The sequence below is a fragment of the Heloderma suspectum genome, chromosome 5 (assembly GCF_057233095.1).
Source record: "Heloderma suspectum isolate Gila_16-S chromosome 5, 16-S_ref, whole genome shotgun sequence".
Lineage (NCBI taxonomy): Eukaryota > Metazoa > Chordata > Lepidosauria > Squamata > Helodermatidae > Heloderma > Heloderma suspectum.
Genome location: NC_139462.1, coordinates 40914822 through 40941063, shown reverse-complemented (window position 1 = coordinate 40941063; position 26242 = coordinate 40914822). Strand labels below are relative to the sequence as shown.

The 26242-nt window shown below is 44.0% G+C and overlaps 1 protein-coding gene across 7 annotated transcripts in view; it reads right to left on the bottom strand.

Moving 5' to 3' along the window:
• ALPK1 (alpha kinase 1) overlaps window positions 1-26242 on the bottom strand; it is a 97528-nt gene that overhangs the window by 7363 nt on the left and 63923 nt on the right. For 2 of the 7 annotated variants that reach the window (XM_084855868.1, XM_084855869.1), the window contains exons 4-14: window positions 17467-17665; window positions 16487-16546; window positions 15502-15588; window positions 13693-13769; window positions 11961-12059; window positions 11147-11251; window positions 10852-11028; window positions 6544-8689; window positions 2836-2989; window positions 577-739; window positions 182-368 (exon numbers count right to left, since the gene is read on the bottom strand). In XM_084855868.1, the coding sequence (XP_084711994.1) occupies window positions 182-368; window positions 577-739; window positions 2836-2989; window positions 6544-8689; window positions 10852-11028; window positions 11147-11251; window positions 11961-12059; window positions 13693-13769; window positions 15502-15588; window positions 16487-16546; window positions 17467-17665 (3454 nt within the window). The other 5 variants (XM_084855871.1, XM_084855870.1, XM_084855872.1 and 2 more) reach the window with 4 other exon arrangements.

Sequence of the window (26242 nt, the reverse complement as noted above, 5' to 3'; positions counted from 1 at the left end):
GAAGCTTCTGTGGTTTAAAAAGAACCTCCCAATTTTTACAGTGCAATCCTATGTAGGTTTACTCAGACATAAGCCCCACTGTATTCAGTGGGCTTACTCCCTAGAAAGTGTGTTTATGATTGCATCCACAATAATCCAATAAAACACTGCATTTCATCATTCAGTGTCCTCAAGTACAAACCTTGTAAATCAACCACCACATCTCTGCCTTGGGAAAACTCATAGCAGAAGTGGCCATAAGCAAGTCCATATTCTGTGGCTTTGTATTCCAGTTTTACTACTTTGGTGTTATTGGATAACTTCACAAATTCCCCCAGAATATAGGGCTCCACACTTATACATCCTTGTATAGACTTCCCTTCTAGTACCTGGGGAACAAAAAGAGGATTATGATATGCATAGAGTTTCAAACTGTGCCCTCCAAATGTTTTGGATTCAGCTCCCATCAACCCCAGCCAGCCTGACCAATAGTTAGGAATGCTGGGAATTATAGTAAAGAGGGCAGTATTTGTCCTTCATCTTCTGCCTGCTCCTTTCATCAGCTGAATCCCTTAGAGCCTTCTGTTCACTCCTTACCAAGAGTACCACTGATGGGATGTAAAATATTTGTGTTGGGATTTTTTGCTCGTACAGTCTTTTGTTGAATTCCGTCACGTAGTACTGGGCAGTCATTTGCCGCTCCACGTCACTGAAATGGTGGAGAAGCTCCTTCTCTTCTTTGTACTCTTTACCAACATACCTGTGAAAAATATATTGCACACCATAAATAGCTATCGTTTATTTATCTGGGAAATTTATTCACTGCTTTTCTGCTATAGCCATCATAATGGTGTACAACAATATAAAACCATAAAACACAATCCAGGCTGAACAATCCTGTGTTGAAGTGGGGGTGGAGAGACACTGTTGGGAAGAAACCGTCCCTTCCCTAAGCCCTGCTGGGTGTGTGTCAGTCAGGACAAAAGGCAGGGCGATTTTGACCTTTTTGGCCTCTGTTTTTTCCTCTTTAAATTTGGCCTCCCTGTTGATTCCAATGGGAGGGGAAAGAGCTACACCAAGTCCAGGCCTGTCATAGCGCCCCTCCAGTTTGGCAGTGCATCCAAGTAAGGAAGGGGCTTTGGATTTGGTGCATCCACAAACTCCCCTTAAACCTGCCTGTAGGGCAGCCCTGGCAGCCAGAAGCTCCATCAGGATGCAGGGAGGAGCTCTGTGTGTGGTCCTCCCACTCAGCCCATGGAGGGGAAAACTGCAGTATCCTATGGCCCTGGGATGCCCTGCCTGAGACCACAGTATTGCACCCTGGGGCAAACAGGGATGTGCTCTCAGGGGAGGTGTGCCCCTTTATGATGAGTAGCTGCCACCGTCTCCAAGATTTCCCAGCTTTGAAGCTGGAGGCGCTTTAGAGATGTAGAACTTCTTCTGAGTAGGGAAATAATGCTTCTCTTGCTTGCCAGTCTCCACTAGCCAGACTCAGTCCTGTTATTCCTGTTTGCCTCATCTTAACTTGGAGCATGCGCAAATGGCTAGGCAGTGGATATAAGACCAAAACCTAGACAATTTAACTCCAGAACCATGGTGGGGCTCATGATGCGAAAGGGTCTTTGGGACCCCAGATAAGGTGCCCCTGTGACAGAACTCCTCAGGCTGTCCCACGTCTTCTGTGGGAGTGAAGTTCTCTATGGAATCCCAATCCTACTCCTCTGACATGTAACTTTGCAGCCCGATCCTCTGCATGTTTACTCAGAAAAAAGTCCTGAGTTCTGAGCATGCTACAGCAGGCTAAATAAACTGCCCACGCCATCCCACTCCACTGACGTGTCTACCCTTTCCTCAGCCCGATCTTATGCGTGTTTTGCTGTTTGTATTTTGTTTCCTTTTTGCACAGACTGTATATTCAGTGGTGACGGAAAGGCATTCTGTACATGCTCAGAGGTAGTTTCTCCATACCTTAGCCATAGTATGGAAAACAGTGGTGAGAGAAAAGCATTCTGCATATGCTCAAGAGCACTATTCATTTCACGGTTGTTTTTGCTAACATTGTTGTTGTTCAGTCGTTCAGTCGTGTCCGACTCTTCGTGACCCCATGGACCAGAGCACGCCAGGCCTTCCTGTCCTCCGCTCTCTCCCGGAGTGTGCTCAAGTTCATATTCATTGCATCGGTGATGCTATCTAGCCATCTCATCCTCTGCCGTCCCCTTCTCCTTTTGCCTTCAGTCTTTCCCAGCATCAGGGTCTTTTCCAGAGAGTTTGCTAACATTATTGAAATGCAAATAAATTCTAGTAATTTTAAATTTGCATGCATGCGTGCGTGTGTAATTTCTACATATATTAGCATATGCAAATTTGTGTCATAGGCCTGTGCCCCATATCTTTTAAGTATCTAGCAAGGCCCTTGCCCCTGAGCACAGGTCAGCCAGGAACCTGACACCAGTTCGGTGGGACTTACTTCCTAGTAATTTGCTCTGGAATGCAGCCTCAAAAGTGCTTTGCCTTTGGTCACATCATGCCTTCATGTGACATTATAAAAAGTATGGAAAAGCCAGGCGAAGCTGCCAGGTTTAACCAGCCTACAAAAAATAAAGAAAGCAAAGATGGAACTTGGTGGGCCAACACAGGGAGGGCACTCCAGAGCTGTGGTGCCACTGCTGAGAAGGCCTAGTCCCAGTTTTCTTTCTCTGAAAAAGATGCATGACAGTCAGTTCCAAAGAGAGGAAATAGTAAAGGCCATCCTAGTGGCAGTGCTGCATAGGAAGCATGTGGTCTACCACTAAGCTATGGTCCCTGCCCCAACTACAAATCCAGGGTTGAAAAATGTCACACTGGTTTGAGCAATACCTTCCCAGCGTCTCTTCCTGGTGCAGAAAGTGTATCCAAAATGCATTCCTTTGTTTGCCTTTCTTTGCCACACTCAGGTAGTCTCCAATATATACAGCTGTTTCCTGGGCTCTCCAAAGCCCCGATTTCTTAGAGTATTTCAAAAGAAGAGCGGCTGGAAAAGAAGACAAATGATTTGACACCTTCCTTGGCAAAGAGTTGTTCCGTACCAGTAACCAAGAATGAGATGGCAGAGTTAACGTGTTTTCTCGCTGGGATCAATGTCCTTTCCCAGACAGAGTCACAGAGCTATGACATTTTGCTTTCACAGCTTGACCTGTAGGAAGTTGCATTCATTGCTACAGTGTAGTATAAACAGAGAGGCAGGAAGGCAAGGCAGGGTGAATTGCTTGGGAACTGCTTCAAGGTGGGAATGTATTCCTCACAGCTCCCTTGCAGAATAACAGAAGCTAAAATAAAAAGTGTTGCATCCTAAAAGAAAAGGGATTTCTCTTGCTTGTTGAGAATATAAGATGACAACAAAAACATTCAAAAAGATATAAAGTATAAAGTAAAGGATTTGGGTATCACAGGACAAAGGTACACATAATGAGGAGATCAGATCTCTCAACATTGTTCCCCCACCTCTCCCCCAATTAAAAGCGGCCATGGAGGGGAGAGATGTAGTGATGGCTACCAATTTGGATAGCATTAAAAGGCTATTAGACAAATTCATGGAGGATAAGGCTCTCAGGAGCTACTAGTCATGATGACCAGGCCAGTATCAGAGGCAATATGCCTCTGTATGCCATTTGCTAGGGATCATGAGTGGGAGTGTGCTGTTGCCCTCATGTCCTGCTTGTGGGTTTCCCATGAGCATTGGATTGACCACGGTGCGAGCAGAACGATGGACTAGATAGGTCTTTGGTCTGATCCAGCATGGCTTTTCTTAAGTTTTTAAGAGATTTGGATTGGGGCCACAACACTGGAGAAGGGGAAGGCATTGACCTTTCCCCTTGAGTCATTTCCCCAACTGAAATTGCTCCCCCAAAGCTAGTATTAGCTGAGGAGGAAGAAAATGACCGATACCTGTATCTGCTGCCCACCTCCCCACAGCTTACAGCAGCCTTGTTTTGTCTGTGATTTAAGTCAGTGGTGGGAAAGAGTACCACCCTCTTCCCCAGCACCACGGGCCTAACCCAAATTCTGGCCCCATGCACTTGCTTTTAATGAACCCCCCCCCTGATATTGGAAGATCCATTCATTGATCTCCTGTGTCATGTGTAGTTTGGCCCTAATTTCCTCTGAAGTCCTCTATTGGCACTTCATTTATCTGAAGTGAAGTCCTACTTCAGTGCTTAAGGGCACAGTCCTATGGCCTCTAGTCAGCCCGCGCTCCGAGGTTGGTTCCCTGAGAACTGACCTCCACCCCTCCCACGCTGCCTCATAGGCTGCATGGATTGGCTCCGTGCTCTGCGCTTGTAAGAGCAGTTCAGAGCAGTGACAACGGGGTGTTCCTGGGGGCAGGGTGTGGTGGGGAGGGCAGAAGTGCCTTTCTGACGCTTCTTATGCGTTGTCTAGTGTTCCCCCCCGCCCTCCACTCTGGCTTCCCATGGCTAGACAGCTGAAATCGAATGCAGGGCGGCTGAAGAGCGGAGGGGAAGATCCCCTCTGCGCTGCTCCTGCCCTGCATTGGAGAGGCAGTCGTCTCCGAGTTCGGAGGCGGCCGCCTATCCTGATAGGATTGCGCCCTAAATGACTAATGTTTCCTAGATTGGGCCCAAGATCTTTCAAACATACACTGGAAAAAGGTTAAGCGTGAATATGACAAACGCATGCCTGCAAATGAATGTATCATAGATATATTTGCCACCTCTTTGGGTCTTCCCCCATGTAACACATGCTGATCCCAAGAGAAGGTATGTAAAACTGGTACAGAAGATGCCAAGTGTAAAAAAAAACTTCAGCACTGGCATAGTGTGAGAGCAAGAGAGTTAGTTTTGGATGATGGAAACCCAGTTTCAAATCTCAAATGCTCAGTATGTAGCTTGTTGCTGATTGGCCTTGGGCGAATAATTTATCAGCCTAGAGTACTTCAGAGAGGCAGTGTGAGGTTAACAGCCCAGCTCTCTGCAAGTTTACTGAGAAGTAAGTTCCATGGTGCCCACTGCCAGGTAAATGAGCATAGGGTTGCAACCTAAAATACTGTTCTAAACTCAGTGGATAGGCAAAAATGGAAATGCAAGGAGAAGTATCTTCTTGCTAAGCATGAATACTAAGCGCATACATTCAAGCGAAACTGGAATTTATTCCATCAGAAATCTTGGGACTTCATTTGGTTGTGGTGTATAAGATGGGGTGTAGTCTTTCACGTACATCAAAAGCTAAGATAGCAGGGGGGCGGGGGAAGGAAGGAAGGAAAATGCATCAACATTCAAATAGTTCACTTTAGTAGTTCTGAATAAGGCAGCTAACAGCAAAGATGGCCCAAGACAATTTGGTGCTGATTTGGCGAACATCCAAATCCGCCCCCCCTGCCCCATGGCAAGCATGGTGGCAAGAATATAACAAACCAAGCACAGTGGTAAGTAAAAACTAAGGTTGTAGTCTTATGCATACTTACATATGAGTGAGCCCAATTGAATTAAAGGGGCGAGTTCACATGATTGCTGCAGGTTAAAAGAACCATGGTGCATGCCAGGCATCATTTGTGGCTTGTTGTGTCATCTGAACCCAGGCAGCATGGTTTGTTGAAGGGGGAAACAACACTCAAATAACCCAGCATTAGGCCATGGGTTATTTGGGGGTTGTTCCCCCCTCCAAAAAGCAATGTTGCCCAGGTTTGGACAACACAAGCTGCATCTGGGCGGGGAATTAGGCAAATGATACCCAGCACGCATTGCAACTTCAACAAGCCTGTGTGGCTAAACCTATGGTGATGATGCAAACGAGGTCATTCCAAACAGGGACAGGATAGGGCTTTCCTAGGCTGCCCTTCAATAGTAGCCCCAAATCTCCTGCCTGAGGGGAGGGGTGTCACCTAAAAGTAGGGCTAACATTGTTAAACAGCATCTGCACAGTAGCTTTGCATATTACAAAAAAGCCTGTTTTTGTGCTTCTGTTGTAACGTACAGAAGGGGAACTCATGGATTCCCTCTGAATGAGATGTGCGCCCTCCAGTGTAGCTCATGCATGAATTAAAACACCTTAAGTGTTTGGGGCTTGTAAATCAGCCAAGGTGCAATCTTCTGAGGTTCAACACCCTACTTGAGTCAGGGGTGTTGAACCTCAGGCACGTGGGCCAAATCAGGCCCACCTGGGGTCCCTCTAGGTGTCCCCAGATGGCCCTGCCCCCTTCACCTGGCCCCATCCTTCCTCCAGCTGGCAATAATTTGGTGGCTTCCTGACTGTTGTGCGCTTTCCCCCATTCTAAAAAGGTGGAAATGCCTCCCCTAGGGCTTTGTTACTGGCAGGAAGAACTTTACGCTAAAATATGCTGGTATTTTTTGGTATTTCGGTCCGCCCCTTTTGCCTTTGGCCCTGTCCACACTGGGATGCAGTGAGAGCTTCTCTGAAATTGAATTCAGCTCTTGGGCTGAAAGACGTTCAACACCCCTTCAGTTCAACATTCTTGGGATCAAGTTAGTTTGATCCCAATAATAGTTAGTTAGTTAGTTAGTTAGTTAGTTTCTACTACGTTAGTTAGTTAGTTAGTTAGTTTCTACTCACGGTGTGCTTTACGGAGCAGGTTTGGCTTAAAGAGCCCTGTATTCTTCATCCTCTCTACTAGCCAGGTATGTTCTACACCTGACAAGAGCCTGCCATAGTCATCATCGCTCAGAGTGCGAGATTGTAGGATCTGTTCTTTAGTCCTACCCATAAAGACAAAAGAGCTCCCACTGGAGTTCAAAAATGAAGGACTCCCCAGTTCAGAAAAACTGCTGGAAAAATGGGGTGCTCTGTACCACGATTTTAGAGAAGAGCTTGAACTGAGTGTCCTGTTCAAAATGTTCCCTAGCTTTTCGTCTTCATCTTCTTCAGTAGTAGCACAATCACTAGATTGATTCGGTTGTGGCTTGTTGTCTCTCCCTGAAGAATTGGTGGTGTCAGGCCTGTGTTTGTGTTGATCTCTCATTATGCACATGTCAGCAATGTGATCTACTTCTCGCCTTCCACTATTAGAAGCAAATTCCCAATCGTCTGCTGTTTCTGCTTGGGGGTAAACTTCAGGTATTTCAGAGGATCCTCCTGGAGGCATCACAGCAATAGATTTGTTAATCCAATTTTGTACAAAATGATCACGTTCTGGCTTTAGCATGCTGCTGTTTATGGAAGCAGGTGTCATCCTATCAACAGGTAGGTGTGGATTCATTTGCACATCTTCAGTTGTGTCTAGAGTTTCTCCTTCTGGGTCAACCAATGGCCCAAGGTTTCTAGATATTGGTTCTGTAAGTTGTTTGCAGCTTTTAGGGTTTTCTGTGTTTCCTTTTCCAATGGTGTGCTGATTATGATTAGAAATGGCACCAGCATTCTTGGTGCTGTCCTTGGTCCTGGAATCCATTGCTGCAAAGGGGATAATAATTCCAGATGAATGTTGTTCAGAAGTGAGACTCATTACATCACTTGAAGGATCATTACTATTTTTTGAGTTGGTGCTACTGGCTTCCCTGAGGGACTGCTTTAAAGCATCCTCTGTGCCCTCCAAATGCCCCTCTCTGAAATTTGGGTATGGTCCTGCTAGTCTATTAGTCAAAGTTATATTGTTCTGAAAAGGATACTTTAATGGATATGTACAGTCACTTTTAGCTTCTTGAAGGGAGAGCTGATGAGTTTTGGAAGACAACAAGCCAAGATCACACTCTTGAACATTTTCTTCAGCGTCTTCAGTCATGGCTACAGAGTGATCTTGCTCTTCACCTGAGGTGCTCTTTGTTTTATGAACCTCATCTTGGGGCAGTTCGTGTCCATTGTAGTCAATCTCTTCCCAACTCGCAAAGGAACTCAATTTGGACACTTTGCTCCAAGATCTCAGTGAACCAGAAGCTTCACTCCTGCTCTGAGAACTACTTTGCATGCTATCAGCATTGTTTTCACCCCTTTCTGGAGGTTCACTTTCTGTCTCTTCATCAATGGAAACATTCACATGGCTTAATTTCTTTTGCATTTGGTCCTTAAGCCCCTCTTTACTTTTCTTTGCCTCTTGAGCAACCGAGATCTTCACAGGATCTTTTCTCTGATGTGATATTTCTTCAGTAGTGCACACAGTGTCCATATTTCTGGTTTCAGTTTTCAACGCTGTGATACAGGCTCCTGTTTTGCCTTCTCCTGATCTCACCTTGCGGCTCTTGCAAGCACTTTCAAAAACGTCACAAATGGCTTCATGATGCTGGGAATGCATTTTGAGGACTTTTTCAAAGCTCTGTTCGCCATTCACAATCTGCTTTTCAATATCTGTTTTGTAGCTATCTGGAATATAAGATTTGGCGTCTGAGTTAGAAAAATTCTGCACTTGCAGTTGCTCCTTAACACACATGACCAGGCACATAATATCCTTGGCAAGCTGGTCTTTGTCTTGCTCTTCGGTATGTGGTGAATAACTATAAGCATACAGCTTCTCCAAGGCTTCCTGGCACAACTGGTTCACTTGATTAAGTCTCTTGCTCTCTCCATAAAGCCGCTGATGCACTTTTGTAAGGCAGAAAGCTGCCTTGATAAAACTGTGGAGTTCCTGTTTGCTGGTGACTGGTTCTTTGTCCTTCTTACTAAGGATGCCAATTTCAAAGGACTCTTTTGCTTCAGACAAATACAACTTTTGCTTTTCTGAAGGACATTTCCTTGAATAGCTGTAAGACAGCAAACATGTACCTCGGATGTTCTGTAAAACAAGTACAGCTGAAATGAATAGGATCTTTCAGATTCATGTGTCAAATTTGAAGCTGAGATCCTTGAAATGGCAAATTTGAATTCATGCCATTGGAAAGCTTCGATTTTACAATGATTTTCAGTTACTCATGTTTTCTACATTTGGCCCATTACACTTATTTATTTTATTTACTTATTTATTAAAACGGCTCTACATCCTTGTGGGTACCAGGGTGATGTGCGACTGCATGATTAAAATCATGCAAAATACAATGAAATACTAGGGATGTACGAAAGTTCCACCACGGATCTCGGGGAGGCCGAATGCCAGCGCATTTGGGCCCCCAAAATTGGTGGCGGAACGGCCTGCCCCCCCGGGACGAGACTTACCTTGGGCAGATCTTCCTGGCGGCGGCGGCGGCTGTGGCGGTGGCAGCGGCGGCGGCAGCGGCGGCGGCCGGTCTTCTGACCGGCTGCCACCACCACCATTTCCAGTTAAAAAAAAACAAAAACGTGATAGGCAACATAAAGATTTACGTAGCCTATCACGGCTAGGTTTTTTTAAAAAAATCGTGATAGGCTACGTAAATGTTTACGTAGCCTATCACGGCTGACATTAAAAACAAAAAACACGCATACGCAAATGGCGGCGGCCATGGCCACCGCCATTTGCGTTCCTTATTTTGGCACGTCTTAGTCTACATAAACATTTACGTAGACTAAGACGGTGAAAATAAGGGGAACGCAAATAGCGTAGACGCTACACTATTTGCGTTCCCCTTATTTTCGCCGTCTTAGTCTACGTAAATGTTTACGTAAGACGTGCCAAAATAAGGAACGCAAATGGCGGTGGCCATGGCCGCCGCCATTTGTGTACACGCGTTTTGTTTTTTAAAGTCAGCCGTGATAGGCTATGTAAACATTTATGTAGCCTATCACGGCTGACTGCAGGGATGCAAACGGCAGCGGCTATGGCCACCACCATTTGCGTCCCTGCTAGCCAGCGGCCGGATGTCTGGCTGCTGGCAGAGCTGGCCGGCGGCTCCGCAGAATTGCTGCGGAGCATAGCCGGCCGGCCAGGATTCTGGGGGGGGGGAGGAACGGAGCGCCTCCCCCCCCATCCAGGATTCCGGGGGAAGGGACGGAGCGCCTCCCCCCCCCACCATCAGCATAATCCGCGAAAGGTAAGTGATTTTCGTACATCCCTATGAAATACTAAAACAACACAACCATAATCAAAGAAGGCAACAAATAGAACAGATAAAAATATAAACCATAAAACATCACTTGACTTGGATAATTTTGTTTTACGCTAAAGGAACACTGAGCAGGCTTGTTCTGAAATATCTAGTGATCATTTCATTCATGTCAGTTAGAATTTTGCATTGGCTGAATGGATCTTTAGTGATCTAGTACAAACCCTTGCAAAACATATGATCGCTTCTAAAGGACTGATCTCTCTATAGTAATGGGGAGGACTGAGGTGGGCCTGGACAGGAAAAAACAGCCATATTCTCAAACCCTTTGAAGTGAAATCACAGGCACAGAGGTACAAAGGACCTTCATTTTCTTGAAGATTCATTTTCCCCAGAACAAAAGATAAATCATAAAATTTGCAGCTTGTAGCTGCAATTCTAACCACACTTACCCTAAAGTAAGTTCCAATGAAATCATAGAATCACAGAATAGTAGGGTTGGAAGGGGCCTATAAGACCATTGAGTCCATCCCCCAAATCAATGAGATATGCTTCCATGTATGTATCAGATTGGAGCATAAGTTATAGGCAACAGCCAATGGGATATAGGAAAGGTGGGCAGAAGGTAGATCTCGATCTACTGATAGAGATCTGGGTGATGTGTGGGTTGGACTCGATGGTCTTCTAGGCCCCTTCCAATCCTACTATTCTGTGATTCTATGAAATCAGCAAAGTTTTCTGATTCCTAATTGTCTAACTAAAGCAACAACAAAACTTCCTCCCCGTCACCACAATAATAACAACTAAATTAAGTTTGCTGAAAAATAATGTTTGTGAATAGGGAAAACAGGAGTGGATTTTTATATGAAAGGACTTGTGAGCTTGATTACTGATCACAATTTTTTAGGCTGAGCATGAATTCTAAAGCACCTGGTTCATTAACTGTTTGCATATATCTGCCTGGGCCACTATTTTGTACCTGGCTCTGGTTGATACATTTCAGGATTTGAGTAAAAATCAGAGTAGATCCCATAAGCCTGGCATCTGTCCACCCCTGGTTTATAGTAAGCAGCTGTCCAAAATGAGCAGGTTCAATATAGTGAAGTCTATGTTGCATTTCACTTTCATCATTACATTTCACATATTGCATCTGAGTCTGGAATACAGAGTACAATTCTGCAATATAGAATACACAGCAGTATTTTGCAAGAGTGGGTAGTAGTAAAGAATTTCCAGCACTAGGAGGAAACAGTAGCACTGAATATTGCACATACCACTGCTGTGAGCACAAACAGTGGTGTGAACTGGCTGAAGACTGATGCCAGTTTGCAAGCTTCAGCAGCTGAAAGCAAACGATGGTCAGAGTCTTGAAGAAGGTTCTGTTGAAACAGAAAAAAGAAAAGTTTAGGCAGGTTTGTTTTGCTAGATCTTTTTTTCTCCCCCCTCTGCCCCGTTCTCAAAAAACCCTCTGTTTTTTGAGAGCTGATTCCATCACCTGCTTTACTACATAGATCAGGGGTGTGCAACTCATATCTCGTGGGTTGCATGCACCCCCTGTTTTTGTGGTCTCCACAGCCCCCTGCTTGCTGCTGCCAAATTTGCTGCTGAAATTTGGTGGCACAGCAGCAAAGAAGAGTGATTTTTCCTTGTTTTCAAGAAAACAAGTAGTGGTTTGTGGTGCAGCAGTGTGGCAGCAAAAAAGGGCCAGCTTGTCCTTGTTTTAAAGGAAAACCTGTCCGTTTTTGCTAAGGCACATTTGGCAGCGGGAGGCAGGGGTATGGACCCCAGTGGATTCGGCAGGGGGGAATTGGCTCCCGGACTCTTAGAGGTTGTCCACCCCCTGATATAGATCCAAGCCATCTATAAGAGCCAACCTATACTGCTTTTCTTTTCTTTCAAATATATTTTTATTGTATTTTCAATAAAATCAGAACAGTCCAATCTGATATAAGGCAGCTTCCTATGTTTCACCTTGTTTCTCCTTGTGGAAATGTGAGCTTCATGTACCACACTGAATTCACCTAGTTGGGTCCGTCAAACACAATCTAAGCAATTTTGGGTTCGCAGCTGTGAGACAAGAATAGTTACCATGCTAAAAAACTGAGAGTTGCTTTTAAAACGGTCGTAATCATGTTCACTCATTGATACAAAGATGTCCGCCAAAATACCCAACGATGTAGCAATCCCCTATGAGAGAAGCACGGAGAGACAGATTTATATTTTATTGCTTCCATTTTAGCTTACTTCAAATGAGTGCTTTGCTATGTACATTGCAAATAGCTGAAACATCTTTTTGCGATTTCTCAGGCTGTTTGCATGCCAGTCACTTTCTTAGTGGGAAAACGACAGTCCACTTTTCCACTGGTTGGGAAGGACTCTAGCCTGCTGCTTGAACTGGCACCAGTTCCTTGCAAGAGGATCTACTAGTGGAGACTGGTGGCCCCAACATCAGTGGTGCAGTGAATCCGCTCCAGGTTTCAGTCAGAACCAGTCAGAGCTCTAAAGGAGCTACCCAAGCCACTTACGCACCTTGGATAACTCCGTTAGAGTTTGGTGTGCTTCTGCCCGAAACCAGGAGAGAATGTATCACCCCACTGACATTGGAGCCACCAGCCTCCACTGGGATCTACTTGTGTGACAAATGAGCATCTGCACTATCAGTCCAATGAGGTAGGACAGGCTGCCAGACCCCCTTTGTTATCTATTTAGGGGTTATTAACTGTTGTCACTCACAATGATTAAGCCTAAGCCTGAACGTGCAGGAGGTCCAGACTTTTACATTTATGGAGAAGGCCAGGCCCCTGTTTCAGACTTTCCTTTGATCTCAGTGAAAACCAGGTTAATGCGTATGCCAGAGGTGCACTACCTTTTTGGCCCCGAGGGCCGCATGTGATGCTGGCTTGGGGGCTACCAGCGTTTGCACACATGCACGCACACACAGCAATGTTCCTGATATAGAGTACTCTTTCTTTGCTGCTAGCAGTGGCAGAAAAAGAGTGATCTGTATGAGGATCACTGGGGAAGGGAGAAGATTACAGGCAGTATGGAAATCAATGGGGGGGGGAATATGGCAGTTCAGAGCACCCTTGGATGACCACAGTAAAGGCCTTCGGGGGCAGCATGCAGTCCCCGGGCTGCAAGGCTACGGAGAGGGGCTGGAAATTCAGTCTGACCAATCAATAGCACGAGATGAATTCAGGTGATTCCTTCATGTGCTTTGTAAAGGGATGAGTCATGGAAGGGTCAAAGGGAGAGAGTTACCTCAGATGTGTAGTAATGCAAATGTTGGTACCCATAGATGCCTGGTTATGTCTAGGCAAGTCTGGGCATGTTTCTTGGTCAGGGATGTTGAAGAACAGAGTTGGGGGGCAGGGGGAGGTCTGGTTTGTTTCTTCTTCACAAATTGTCCCCCGCGCCCCCTCCCCCCGCAACTTCTCCTAACTATGTTTGCAGCAAGCTGTATTCATTTCTTTGTGACCAGATCTGGTTGTGAGGATAAGTATCAATCTGGGGAATATGATGTACATGAACAAAATGTGTGGTGTACTGGTTAGAGTGTCAGACTAGGACTGGGAGACCTGGGTTCTAATCCCCACTCAGCCATGAAGCTGAATGAGTTTGAGTCAGTCACTGACCGTCAGCCTAACCTAGCTCACAGGGCTGTTTTGACGATAAATAAAGAAGAGGAGGATCACATATGCTGCCTTGGGCTCTTGGGTGGATATATGTGTAACAAATAAAATAAATATATAAATTAATTCTGCAGATACAAATAAATAGGGGGGAATATTCCAGATTTTTTTAAAAAGTCAATTCTCACCTTTTTATCTGGCTGTGGAAGTGTGAAATAACCCAAAATTGAGGCCCAGATCAGCTCTGCTGCTTCATACCACATCCCTGAAACACACACACACAAATTAACTTTCCAACAAGTTACAAAAAGAAACAATGTTCTTAACAAACTTCTTTAACATGTATGCATTTAGTTTGACTGACCAGACTAGGGAGTTTTCAGGATCATTTCATGGCTTCGCAGTTTTCCAACTCAGGTTTGGTAAATATTTATTCATTTTTCCTTTTTTATCATGATGCCTTTTAATTTGCCGGGGTGGGAAGAGATTTGCTAGTGACAGACCTTAAGGCCAGTTTACAAGCTCAGATAATGGCCTGGTTTGTATGACCATTTTGAGCCATGGTGGCACATGCTGGACACCTCTGAGCACCTGTTGTAAAACCCAAGCCCTGCTCGTGGTTATTGTGTCATCTGAACCCATCAAGAGTGGGTTACTGGTGTGGTTAACAACCACCCACAAGCCTAAAACAGCACATGGGTTCTGGGTGGTTTGTTAACCATGCCAACAACCCGCCCCCACTGGATTCGGATGACATGACAACCTACTGGGGGGGTGGGGGTTACAGAATGGGTGCCCGTAGGCTCCCAGCACATGCTGCATGACAGAGTGGCTTATCTAATTCACCATGGCTCAAAGTGATCATGCGAACATGGCTCAGAAATGAGACAGAAACCTTTTCTCGTTTCTTTTTATCTCCTATTAGCCAACATCTTGTAATTTAAAAAACAATCAAACCTTGACTGGAAAGCAGAAGAAATTATGTAAGGCAAGCAACTTGAGGCAATTCTGGGCATAACATTTGGGTTACACTGATGCAGAAGTTGGAATTTTTTGGCAATATGTTTTGCCTTGTTTATAAACAAACTAGGCATACAGCTGTATAGTAAGACTCTTTGTTAGGAGATGAGGACTATGTTGTGGCCAGAAAAATCACAGTCTACTTGTAACAGTGTGTGCTGTTATGTGCGGCCCAATTAATTAATTAAATTTCTATATCACCCAATAGCCAAAGTTCTCTGGGTGGTTCCCAAAATAAAGTTTAAAAACACAACGAACTTACATAAAGCTTAAACACAGTCTAAAAGCTTAGTAAAACATAGCGGTCTATGCAACACGATGCTAGAGAAAAAATTACAAGAGATGGCGTTATTCACTAGTGGTTGCACAACTGTCATCATTAATCACAGAATCATAGAATAGTAGGGTTGGAAGGGGCCTACAAGGCCATCAAGTCCAACCCCCTGCTCAATGCAGGAATCCAAGTCAGAGCATCCCTGACAGATGGCTGTCCAGCCTCATCTTGAATGCCTCCAGTGTGGGACAGCCCACCACCTCCCTAGGTAATTGGTTCCATTGTCGTATTGCTCTAACAGTCAGGAAGTTTTTCCTGATGTTCAGCCAGAATCTGGCTTCCTGTAACTTGAGGCCATTATTCCATGTCCTGCACTCTGGGATTACTAGCTCAACTAGTGCAAGCAACACCTAATGAAGTTGTAATGAATTATGAAACACTTTGTGCAATGATTTGTGGAACAGCTTGCACAGCAGCTTGTGCAAGCAGAACCAAAGTATTGGACTTGAGAGTTACGCAAGGCTAAATACAGAGTTTCCACAAGCAGTAGAAACTTTGAGCTAGTGGAATGACACCACTGGATAGACTTATAATGTAAAACAGGGTTGCACAACCCAGGGCCCTGAAGCAGTATATATCAGAGAGAGATCATCTGAAATCAAAGAATGTGAGATCGCTGCATGAATCTAACAAAAAATCCTACCCAATTTCTGTAGAATCTGTCCTCTGATCTGTATACAGACTGACTGAACAAGGATCCTATCACTTTCTTTTGGGTACTTCCACACACCTGATAAAAAGAATGAAAAGACCAGTTGAATATAATTCAGTGTATTGGCAGGGGGAGTGGCAGTAAGGTAAGGCCATGGGTTTCAGGGTGGTTTGTAAACCACCCCAGCCAGCCACCCTCACTGGGTTTGGACATCACAACAACCCGTGCACAGCAAGGATGGTTATGCTCATTAGGCAGCTTGAGACCAGCAGGTGTGGGGAGGGAAAATAAACCACCACAGCTTATTTCCCCCCCATGATGATGTGAACCCAGTCCCTGTAGTCTGAAGAAGGGATATATGGATCGTGTAAAATCCATCACATCTGTTTTGCAGATTGTCAGGCACCTTGCAATCTGTCATCTGTTCTTTGATGGAATCGGATTTTTTTCAAGTACCCAAATTTGTGCAAATTTGCATTTGCAAAAATGGGCAAATCCCCCCAAAATGAGCAAATCCCTCCTAAATGCACATTTTCACACTTTAGCCTATGGGGGAAATGCACATTTTTGGCCAATGTTTTTATATTTTACATATTTTTGTATTACTATATTTCTGCGAAATTCCGACAAGCTGAAAAAACGGTTCAGAAATCCATAGAATCCATGTGACTTGGGAAAAGCTGGTCCTCTCTGGAATCTGCTGGTTGGATTCATAGAAATCTGAACCCATTTGATTCTGTTGCAGATTTCTCTGACATCCCTAGTCTGAAGTCATCCTCACTGAAGGAATAAAGACAAAAATGGAGCTTCCCTCTCATCTAACACCTTTACAGCTTAAGGAACACACACCTAAATGTTGCCTGCCCCAGGCACAAAATAGGCTTTAAATAGCTCTGTTTTGAAGTCTAAATGAGACAATGAATTCATGTATAAATGAGAACTCAATAGAAGTGTAGAAACTAGAACTTATAGGTACCTGTTGCTCCATTGTCATTAATAAGACTGCTAAGGATATATTCAGCTTTTAATAGTTTCCCTGGAAATAGAAAAGAAACATTTGTATATTTTAAAAATTATAAATGTAAACTCCACTTCAGGGAATTGTAGTCTTGCCTCATTAATGGGCAGGGCGGTAGCTCCAGGGTAGAGAACAGAAAGTTCCTTCCTAGTGTCTCTGGCCCATTACCCCCATCTGCTCTCTGAAGGAGGCAGCTATTTCAGTCTGGGAAGAGAGATGGGAGAGTGTCAGCTTATGATCTCCAGTTCTTATTGCAAATTTCACTTGTAGTTTATGCAAGCCAATTTAAAAAAAACTGTATGCAACAACATCAATTTAGTTTGGATTTTTCCTACCTGAGATAATCAGGAATATATCTTTTAAAAACAAGCCTAATACCATCCAATACTTTTTTGGCAGTGCCAAAAAATGAAAGCAAGTTAAAAACCTCAGTTTAGATGAGTCAGTTTACATGAGCAGGTTAATTGCATTATTTTCATCATCATCAAGTAGGTTATTTTTTTTTAATGCAACTAGGACAGTTCATGGAAAATACCAGGACTGTGTAATCTACTTTTCAGAGGGTCTTGCTCAGAAGTACAGCAATTCACACACCCCTATTTGAAACAGCAGGGCAAATTTGTCAGGAGACAAAAGCTCCAATTAGTATTTTCCATTTTCTCTCCTGCTCCCTCCCCCCGCCCCCCCACACACTCTGAAACCATTTATGCCCTGCACTTTATGCAGGTCAGGAGAGGTGGGAGGAATGTGGAGGGGGAAGAGCATGTGGCAGGCAGGAGCAGGGTGTCAGTTTAAAAAGATGGTGATGGGATCATAGAAATGTCATTCCCAGAATGGGACAAAGTATCCTCCTGGAAGTCAAGTAGCTCCTAATTGGAACTGGGGAGAGAAAATGGAGAGAGAAGGGGGTGGGTAGTTTACAACCAGCGTTCCATTACCTGAATTTACAGAGATGCGAGCCTGGCGAATCACCAGCTGAGGGGCAATCGGTGTTGTAGGCTGAAGCTTGTGCAGCCTCTTGGCAATCTGAAGGAGCTGGCTGGAGCCATCTACCCAATATACGAATCGGTCAATCAGGAACACAATGGCAGCTGCTGTTACATAGTCCCTGGCAGCAATGGAAGCTTTCAAACAGACCTGAAAAGAACACAAAAAACATGTGACGGGTTAGGAATAACCAGCCCCCGAATCAGAACAGGTCTCTAGGAGACTATTCATAAAGTACGCCATTCACCAGGGGCAGCAATGTTTGTTTGTTTATTTATTTCTTTGAACAATGGTTACACCACCCTTCCGTTACAGGAACTCCCAGGGCAAAGAAGGGATGTAGTATTGCTTCAAAGGGAGCAAAGTGTGACGAGAGTGGAAGGGGACTTTAGAAAGGCGTTTAAAAGTGTGACCTATTTTACAGACGGTTCCTTACGGATGGTCTGGTGTTTTATCCTATTATGCACTGAGCAACTTTTCTGACACACTTCGCTGCTGCATTTTAGAAGCTTGGCATCTAAAATAAGAAGTGCTGGGGCTCAAGCACGAATGCTGGTGACTCACCTACTCATGAAAACACACTGGAGTTGGATCCAGATCTAAGTTAGCTGAACTTAGTTCCCATTGAAATCAATGGGACTTAAGCCATGGTGAACTTGTCCCATTGATTTTCTGTAGGAACTGTTTACCTAATTTTGTCTGTATCCAAATGACTCAAAGCCCTTCACTCTAATTTCAGGTTTTTTAAAGTTTGTTCTGGTTTTACTGTATGGTGATGGAGAGGCTCTCTGCATATACTCATAGAATCATAGCATCATAGAATAGTAGGGTTGGAAGGGGCCTATAAGACCATTGAGTCCAACCCCCTGCTTAGAGACAGGGGGTTCTCATGTTCTAGGGCTGAGCTTTGGCACTGAAAACAGGTTACAAGAACAAACCCTAGATGCCTGTGGCTCAAATTAAGCTCTGCTAAACAACTTTATGCCTTGACAAAGAATTAAGAACTAGACATACATAACTGTAAGTAATTTGCTACTTGTTAAATTACTGACTTCCTCATTCATACTGCAATCAATGTTCACTGGAGCATCTTACAGAGCGGCATTGGCTAAAGGCCAATGGTTCAACATTGCACCGAGTAGGCAAGTTTACTCTGAAGCCCTTTCAGCTTGTTTGGAGCTGTCCATTTTTGCTCTTATATTATAGATCAGGCTACAACTACATGGCCCCAAATCCATAAGCTGCTTTTATTTCAGCTGTATATTGATGCACAACTGACTGATCCAGCCTGCATAGGTTGTCATAGATTTATTGTACACTACTCATAGTGCAATATTTTATACTGATTTATACCCTGCCTGTCCTCCTGGGAGCTCAAGGCGGTTAACAACAGACATTATAAATTTAATAATTAAAAACATCTTGACATTTTTTTTTAAAACGCTAAACATTAGAACACAGAAACAGCAGCAGATGATACAACAGCAGTCAAAATATTTAAAATTTCCAAATGTTTGAAATATTTCACATTTGTGCAAGGCAGAGGCAGATTAAAAAAGCACATATTGAAAAATACATATTCAAAAGGAAGGTCTTCAGCTGGTTATGGCAGGTAATTAATGAGGATGTGAGATGGGGGCCCCCCTTGGAAGGGAGTTCCAGAGTTCTACAGAGCTATCAAGCTCCCAGAACTGTCTGCTGAATTCAATGCAGGGGAGACTCCAGAAACATTAGTTTGGGGACAAAAGGAGTAGAAAGACCATTGTTAAGGGAGCAAGGATTTAACCCATATTCTGCACCAGGCTCCCCCAACCTGGTACCCTCCGGATGTGTTGGACTACAAGTCCCATTACCCCCAGTACATGGGTCTCCCCAATTTTAGTCTGACATTCTATCAACTACACCACACTGATTCTTTGCAAATGAGCTATCTATGAGCTATATGAGCTACACCACACTGACTCTTTGCAAATGAGCTATCTATCTATCTATCTATCTATCTATCTGTAAATCAAAAGAAAGGGCAAAACACGCCTAAGAATCAGGCCAATAATCTATTTTCAAAAACCATCAATAATTTAGAATTTGCATTAGCTCAAATGAGAAGTGGGAGTGTTATTATTAGACTCTTCTAATTTTCAAGGGAGATGAAGATATGGTGTCAATCAAGCTCTAAACATCAACAAGTTGCATTAACAGAACAGTAAGACTGCCAGATCAAACGCTCCTTTGTACGTCGCAAAAGAGCAGCGAGGTCAGTAGCCCAATCTTTTCTCTTTTCAGGTCACCTTGAATGATTAAAAAAAGGGGGGGCATTAACTCCCTTGGTGTCGCCCTTGGAAGCTGATCCCTCTCCCTGGCATGAAGAATCAGCAGAGCTTATGAAGGGACATGCTGTTAAGAGAGGAGAAAGGCCAGCAGGCTAGCCCTGCGGAAGTGCGGAGCCTTCACGGGTATTCAAAAATCCCTGCAGAAGTTGTGACATCTGTCTAAATGCCCTATTTGTGCCTTCAGGGATGGTGCCTGTGTGTATGTGTGTGCTTTCCTCTCCTCCTCATCGAAGGGAAAGGTAAGAAGGAACATTTGGAATTTAGAATCTAGAATTTTATTCGCTAACAACACTGTACTTGGGATTGGATGCAAAGTGTGAATTTGATAAAGGAAATGTTCATTTGATCTAAAATGATGAGATAATCTTGGCTGAGAGCTCCATACACACTTGGACACATATATGAAGCTCTTGTGCAAGTCTCCCCTTTCCCCTCGATGGATGGAGCCATTTGTGTGCACATGAACAAATACAAGGATGGTGTTGCCTTGGCTACTGAAATAAATGGGGAAACCCTTCTAACTGGATGGGTTATGTTTGTGCACTGCAAGGCTCTGTTGGATCAGGCATTCTTTTCTAAGGGTGCGGTCTTATGTCCTTTGAAGGAGAACTATGATGTTGGAGTGCTCCAAATATCCTATGCCTGGCAGACCAGAAGGAGCGATGGAGATGATTTTTGCCTCTCCATGTAGTTATTTTTTGCTCTAGATGGCTTCTTGAACCCATCTAGAGAGGTTGCGCTGCTGTGTGTAGTACTGGGGCTCAAGAGGCCTCTGGCTACTGCATATCCGAGCCATTCCACTCCCCTCCATGCCCACCAGAATGTTCCCCTTTTTGCCTCCCTAAAGTCACTTTTGCAACCTCAGGAAGCAGCTGCCGTGGTTCTTTCCACAGCAGCTGAGAAGAGGCAGAGAGGGATTAGAACTCAGGGTCCCCCTCCCAAGGTCATAGCGAAGTCTACAGCCTTGGGGGGGGGATCTCCAAAAAATCCTCTCCCAGGACCACATGATTGCACCCTTAGTGACTCAATGGGAAAAGACTGTTAAGAACAGAAGAGCAGCCATGCTGGATCAGCTGCAAGGTCTATCTAGTCCAGCATGTTGTTCCCACAGTGGCCAACCAGTTGCCTATGGGAAGGCTACAAGCAGGACATGAGGGCAACAGCACCCTCCAGCCTACATTCCCAGCAACTAGTATTGAGAGGCACACTGTTTCTGATATTGGAGGTAAATATAGCCATCATGACTTGAAGCCATTGACAGGCTTATCCTCCTTGGATTTGTCTAATCCCATTTAAAGCAAACCAACTTGGTGGCTATCACTACACCTTGTGGAAGTGAATTCTGTAGGTTAATGATGTGTTGTGTTAAAGTCAGCTTTTATATGGCTCCAATTCTCTAGCACTTGGGTGCATACCCGGCAAAAAGAAGGTGCTACACCTTAAGTTTGTACTTTGGAAGCCATGCTCCTGAACCACAATGCTGTTGTTGTTCAGTCATTAAGTCGTGTCCGACTCTTCGTGACCCCATGGACCATAGCATGCCAGGCCTTCCTGTCCTCCGCTCTCTCCCAGCCTGTCCCCAATTTCAGATATGTGGTGGCTAGTACTGCTTATTCACTGGTGAAATGAATCATAATTTTAAAAGCCTGGGGAAATCATTTTTTGCCTGGCACTGAAAAGACTGGTGCAGATGCCAAGTGCACCTATCTGAAGAGGGCATTCTGTAAATGGGGAGCCACAACTGAAAAGGCCCTCTTACTCATAGCCATCCGCTGTACCTCATTTTGCAGTGACATTAAGAGAACAGCTTTAGCTGATGATGTCAAGGCTTGAGTAGGTGCATGTTTTTGAAAATATATCTCTTCTTCACACATTATATCATTTGTTGGTATAACCACCAATATATCAATGAGCAGCTCTTCACATTATGTTTTCGGTGTCTACTCAGAAATACTTGTATATATACACCTTGCTTGTAACTAAACATTTTCATTTTCTCTGTATTTTCACATACAAAGCCAAATACAAATTTGAATTTTACACATGTGTACATGCAACAACCATGGACACACAATATACCAATATATCAGTGTACTGCTTCATTTGGAATTACTCATCTCTGTGGCTGGATAGTGTCCTTATATAATTTAGGAAGCAGTCCTGTGGCTGCTAGACAGCAGCTAGACAGCCATAGGATATGCCGTTTTCTGGGAACTGACCTCGGAGCCCATGCTCTGAGGTTGGTTCCTGGAAAACTGACCTCCCCCCGCTTCCACGCTGCCTCCGAGGCAGAGCAGAACAGCCCCATCCTCTGCACTTGCAAGAGGAGAGAGGAAGGGCTGAAAAGGGGCATGGCTGGGGGCATTCCGGGGCGGGGAGAGCACAGCTGCGTGTATGACACATCCAACATGCTGTACAGCAGCCTTCTTCCCCGCTCTGTGCTCCCGCGGCTAGATGGCCGCATTCGGCTGTCTAGCCAAAAAAGCAGGGCAGGGGAAGCACAGAGGGCATGATCCCCTCCGTGCTTCTCCTGCCCTGCTTAGGATAGGAGGTCACCTCTGAGTTTGGAGGCGGCTGCCTTTCTCGATAGGATTGCGCCCTTAGTCACTAGGTGGTACTACACTTTGTTGTATCTGGGCAGAGAAAGGAGTCTCCTGTTGGTTTGCTTTTGTTTAGGAGAGAAGTCCTTGTCCAGCTTCCTGACTAGTGTGTTCTCTAAGCCTTTCATGACAGCATCTGCTCTTGCCATGAAAAGTGTAATTAGGCCCTCAGACCAGCAACTCTGGCATAATCGGGGCAGAGCAAGGAGCTGTCCATTGAGACCTTACAAGTAACAGTGCTGAAATAGGCAGCAGTCCTGAGGACCTTGCAGGATCAAAACAACTGGGACAACAGATGCCTAAAGTGATGCCATTCTAGATTCCTGGCCTGAAAGCCCAAACAACATCAAAGCCCAAACCTACCACCCGCCTATCGTCTTTACAGATGTCTTCCACCTTTAGCAAGTATACACAGCATGAAATCACCTCCGCATTTTGGTCACAGTAGTTTGTATCCAATGTTGGTCTAACTTAAGTCCCATTGATTTCCATGAGCCTACTTTAAGTAGGACTAACATTGGATACAACTGTGTGTGTGTGTGTGTTAGTTTTGTAGAAAAATACATTTTCTAAATTCCAGATTGTACTCTACCTTAAATTCCACAGTCAGATGAACCTTCTCTTAAGACCAACAAGAGTTTAAATAAATAAATAAATATCAAATAAAAAAGCTTTATCTAAAAAAATCTAAGAAGAAAAAAGGATGGGTTGGGCTGATTCATAATTTCTCTCTCCCCATGCCCCCCTCTATTGCTAAAATAACCAGTCTGGTAAACTGATTTGATAACTCAATTGATATTAACGCAATAGCTTCTCATTTACTGTTATGGATGAACATGAATATCACACAGAATATTTTGTGTGACAATATTCTGACCCGGTTCACATGACATGGAGGCAATTTCTGGGTTGTTTAACGAGGGATAAGCAAAACAATGACCATGCTGCCTCCCATGTGTTCATCATTTCTGCTTTCAATTAACAACCCATGAATGGCATCCCATTCCTGGATTGTTTCATTATATGTGAAACCAGAAACTCTGGGTTATTTGCTACCTGAAAACCTTTAAACTGAAGATGGCAGGGATTTAATGTAGTAGTCTACATACAAAGCACATGCTTGGTCACAGAGCTACAGCTCTGATTTTCCTCAGAAAAAGAGGCTCACATGAATGGATCAATAATGATATGAAAACATCCTGGTGATAGTTACCTCCAAAATTAACCATACCCCTTATAAATAAAATTAGGGATGGATTGATGGTGCTGATGTCAGCCTATCAGAAAAGATTTATAGCGGCTTGCTGCAAACCATATGAAATGCCTCCTGCAGAAATGGCAATAACAATAGCATGGACAGCTTGGATTGGAATGTATACAATATATGTTTACCCCACAAGAACAGGATATCAGTTGCTAACAATATCCATTCTTTGCCCCACTTGTGCTTTTAAGAAGTGGTTCATTTTTGAAAGGGATTCCTGTTTCTCTGTGTACACGTGCCTCTTGACAATGGAGGAATCCCTGTCTTTAAGCACCTGTAAACTGACACTGCCAACTACAAATTCTTCTCAGTGATCCTGAGCCTGTGGTATCTTTAAGCATGGAGCCATTGCCTAATGTATTTTTTTCCCACTCTGCTGCTGCTTCGTCTTCTTCTTCCTTTAAGAGACTGAAACACAAAAGCATGAGAGAGGGTGACCTACCAAACAAAAGAGCCTTTGAGTTCCTAGGAAAAGTAGACTTGGAGAAGGATGGAAGGGATCCAAGTGGCCCTATTATTTCCACTTGCACTAATTAGACATTTTTCTGTCAGCTATTGAGCACCGCTGAGAGGCCAAACTCACTGAATTCATTTCTAAAGTGTTTACAGAAGTTTGCATCTGTTTGTGTCTCTTCAGGAGGAAAATAAGCACTTCAATAGCATTGTGAAAAATCTAAACCAAGTATCCTATTCTGGAGGGGCTGGCAGCTGCATAATTTAACTCTCCACTCAATGCTGAAACCTCTTGTGTTCCTCTCCAAAACCGAATGGACATAAAATGGAGAAAAGTCAAGACAGGGCAAGAATATCACCTACTTTTTCTTCTCCTTTAAGGGAAGGTGCCATGCTGTGTCATACACTAATAAATTTAGCTTGGTGTCAATTGTTGAATTTATAAGCCTGTTCCACCCCCACCCCCAACAGCACACTGAGAAATAGTACTCAACTCTTTCCCTGCCTGCCAAGTCACACAACAGCCTTTAGCTCACAAAAAAGATGTGAAACATGGTCCAAAACCTCCTTCCTCTAACCATACCCCTTATAAATAAAATAAATTCTGTGGGACAAACTCACAGCAATTCCAGGGTGTTAAGAATGACTTCACACATGCAGCCTAGATGAGGCAAAGTGACTTTTCCCTCCCAACATAAACTGGGTACAGATTATAATTTTTCAAGGATTTGAAGGTAGTTTGATAGAGCTATTGTTGTTCACAGGCCCAGACATCGATCTCTTCTGTCCTACTATAATCTATGGCCAGCCAGTTTTACAGGACTAAAATCTGGTAAAACATGATCAACATGCTGTTAAGATGCCAGCATTACTTAGAGAGATTGCATGTCAGAAACCTGCTTCCAGAATCATCCCCTTTCACAGATACCAGTGTATCTTCCTTCCAAGCTTCCTTCTCTTTTGCTGGTATTGTCATGCAGAAGCATGATGTGTCAAAAAGTGAGGTATTGTGGTTCAGGAGTGCCATCTATCTGAACCAGTTCACATGTAACACTAAACCATGGTTTAGAGTTATGAGAATGAGCTGTTGTCAGCTTCAGGTTTGTACATTCCCTCTCCCGTCCCTTTCTGTGGCGCAGCCATGAGGAGATCAGCATATCAGAAAATTCTGCTTCCGTTTTAGATTAGCTACAGTTTAGTGTTTCAACCAAATCTTAACTATGGTTAGGGAAAACAAGCCAGCTTCATAAATTGTGGTTTGAAACTGGCTTTTCCACTACTCATAATTAGGACTAACCACAATTTGTACAGGCTAGGATGTCACAACAATTTGCAGTTAGTTTAAATGGAAGCAAAAGCTTCTCTACTTCTCCTTGTGGCTATGCCAAATGAGGAGGGCAGAGCACACACGCTTGAAACTCATTGCAGCCTATCTTTGTTACAACTAAATCATGATTTAGTGCTATGTGAAAACAAGATGAATGAAACCAAATATAGTGACTGCCATCTCTGAGGTGCACATGCAAAGATATGCTTAGAAAGGAGTGCTTAGTTGCTTTCAGATCAGCTGGAAATTCAGAACTCATAAATCAGCATTATACTCTTGATGTCTTATATCAAAATTAGGGACGGATGAAATCTGCCCCATGTGGCAGATTAGGTAGGCATAGCTAGCTTCTGTGCAATTTGTACTTGGCACTGCCATGAATGGCTCATTCAATCCATCATGCTGTGATTCACTCCTAGGTTTCTCCTTTCACAAGTTAGTACTTCATTAAACAGGCACTAGGTTTCCCTGTGATGTCCCTTGCATATGTTTGGACAACAGACACCATCCGGGCCACAGGCCCATTCTACCTCCCATATCACAGCTGTTTCTCTTTAAATTTGTTTTAGTGCATAGCCACCCATGCACCCCAGAATCTCGCTATTCTGTTGCTAATTTCTGTTTTTGAGGAATAGGAAAGAGTGTATTTCTGATCTTGCCCAACCCCAGTTTCTTCACAATCCCATGGAGATGTCCCAAGGTCACTCTCCTTTTTTCTTTTTTGCACCCTGCATAAAAGCTATTGCTATGTAT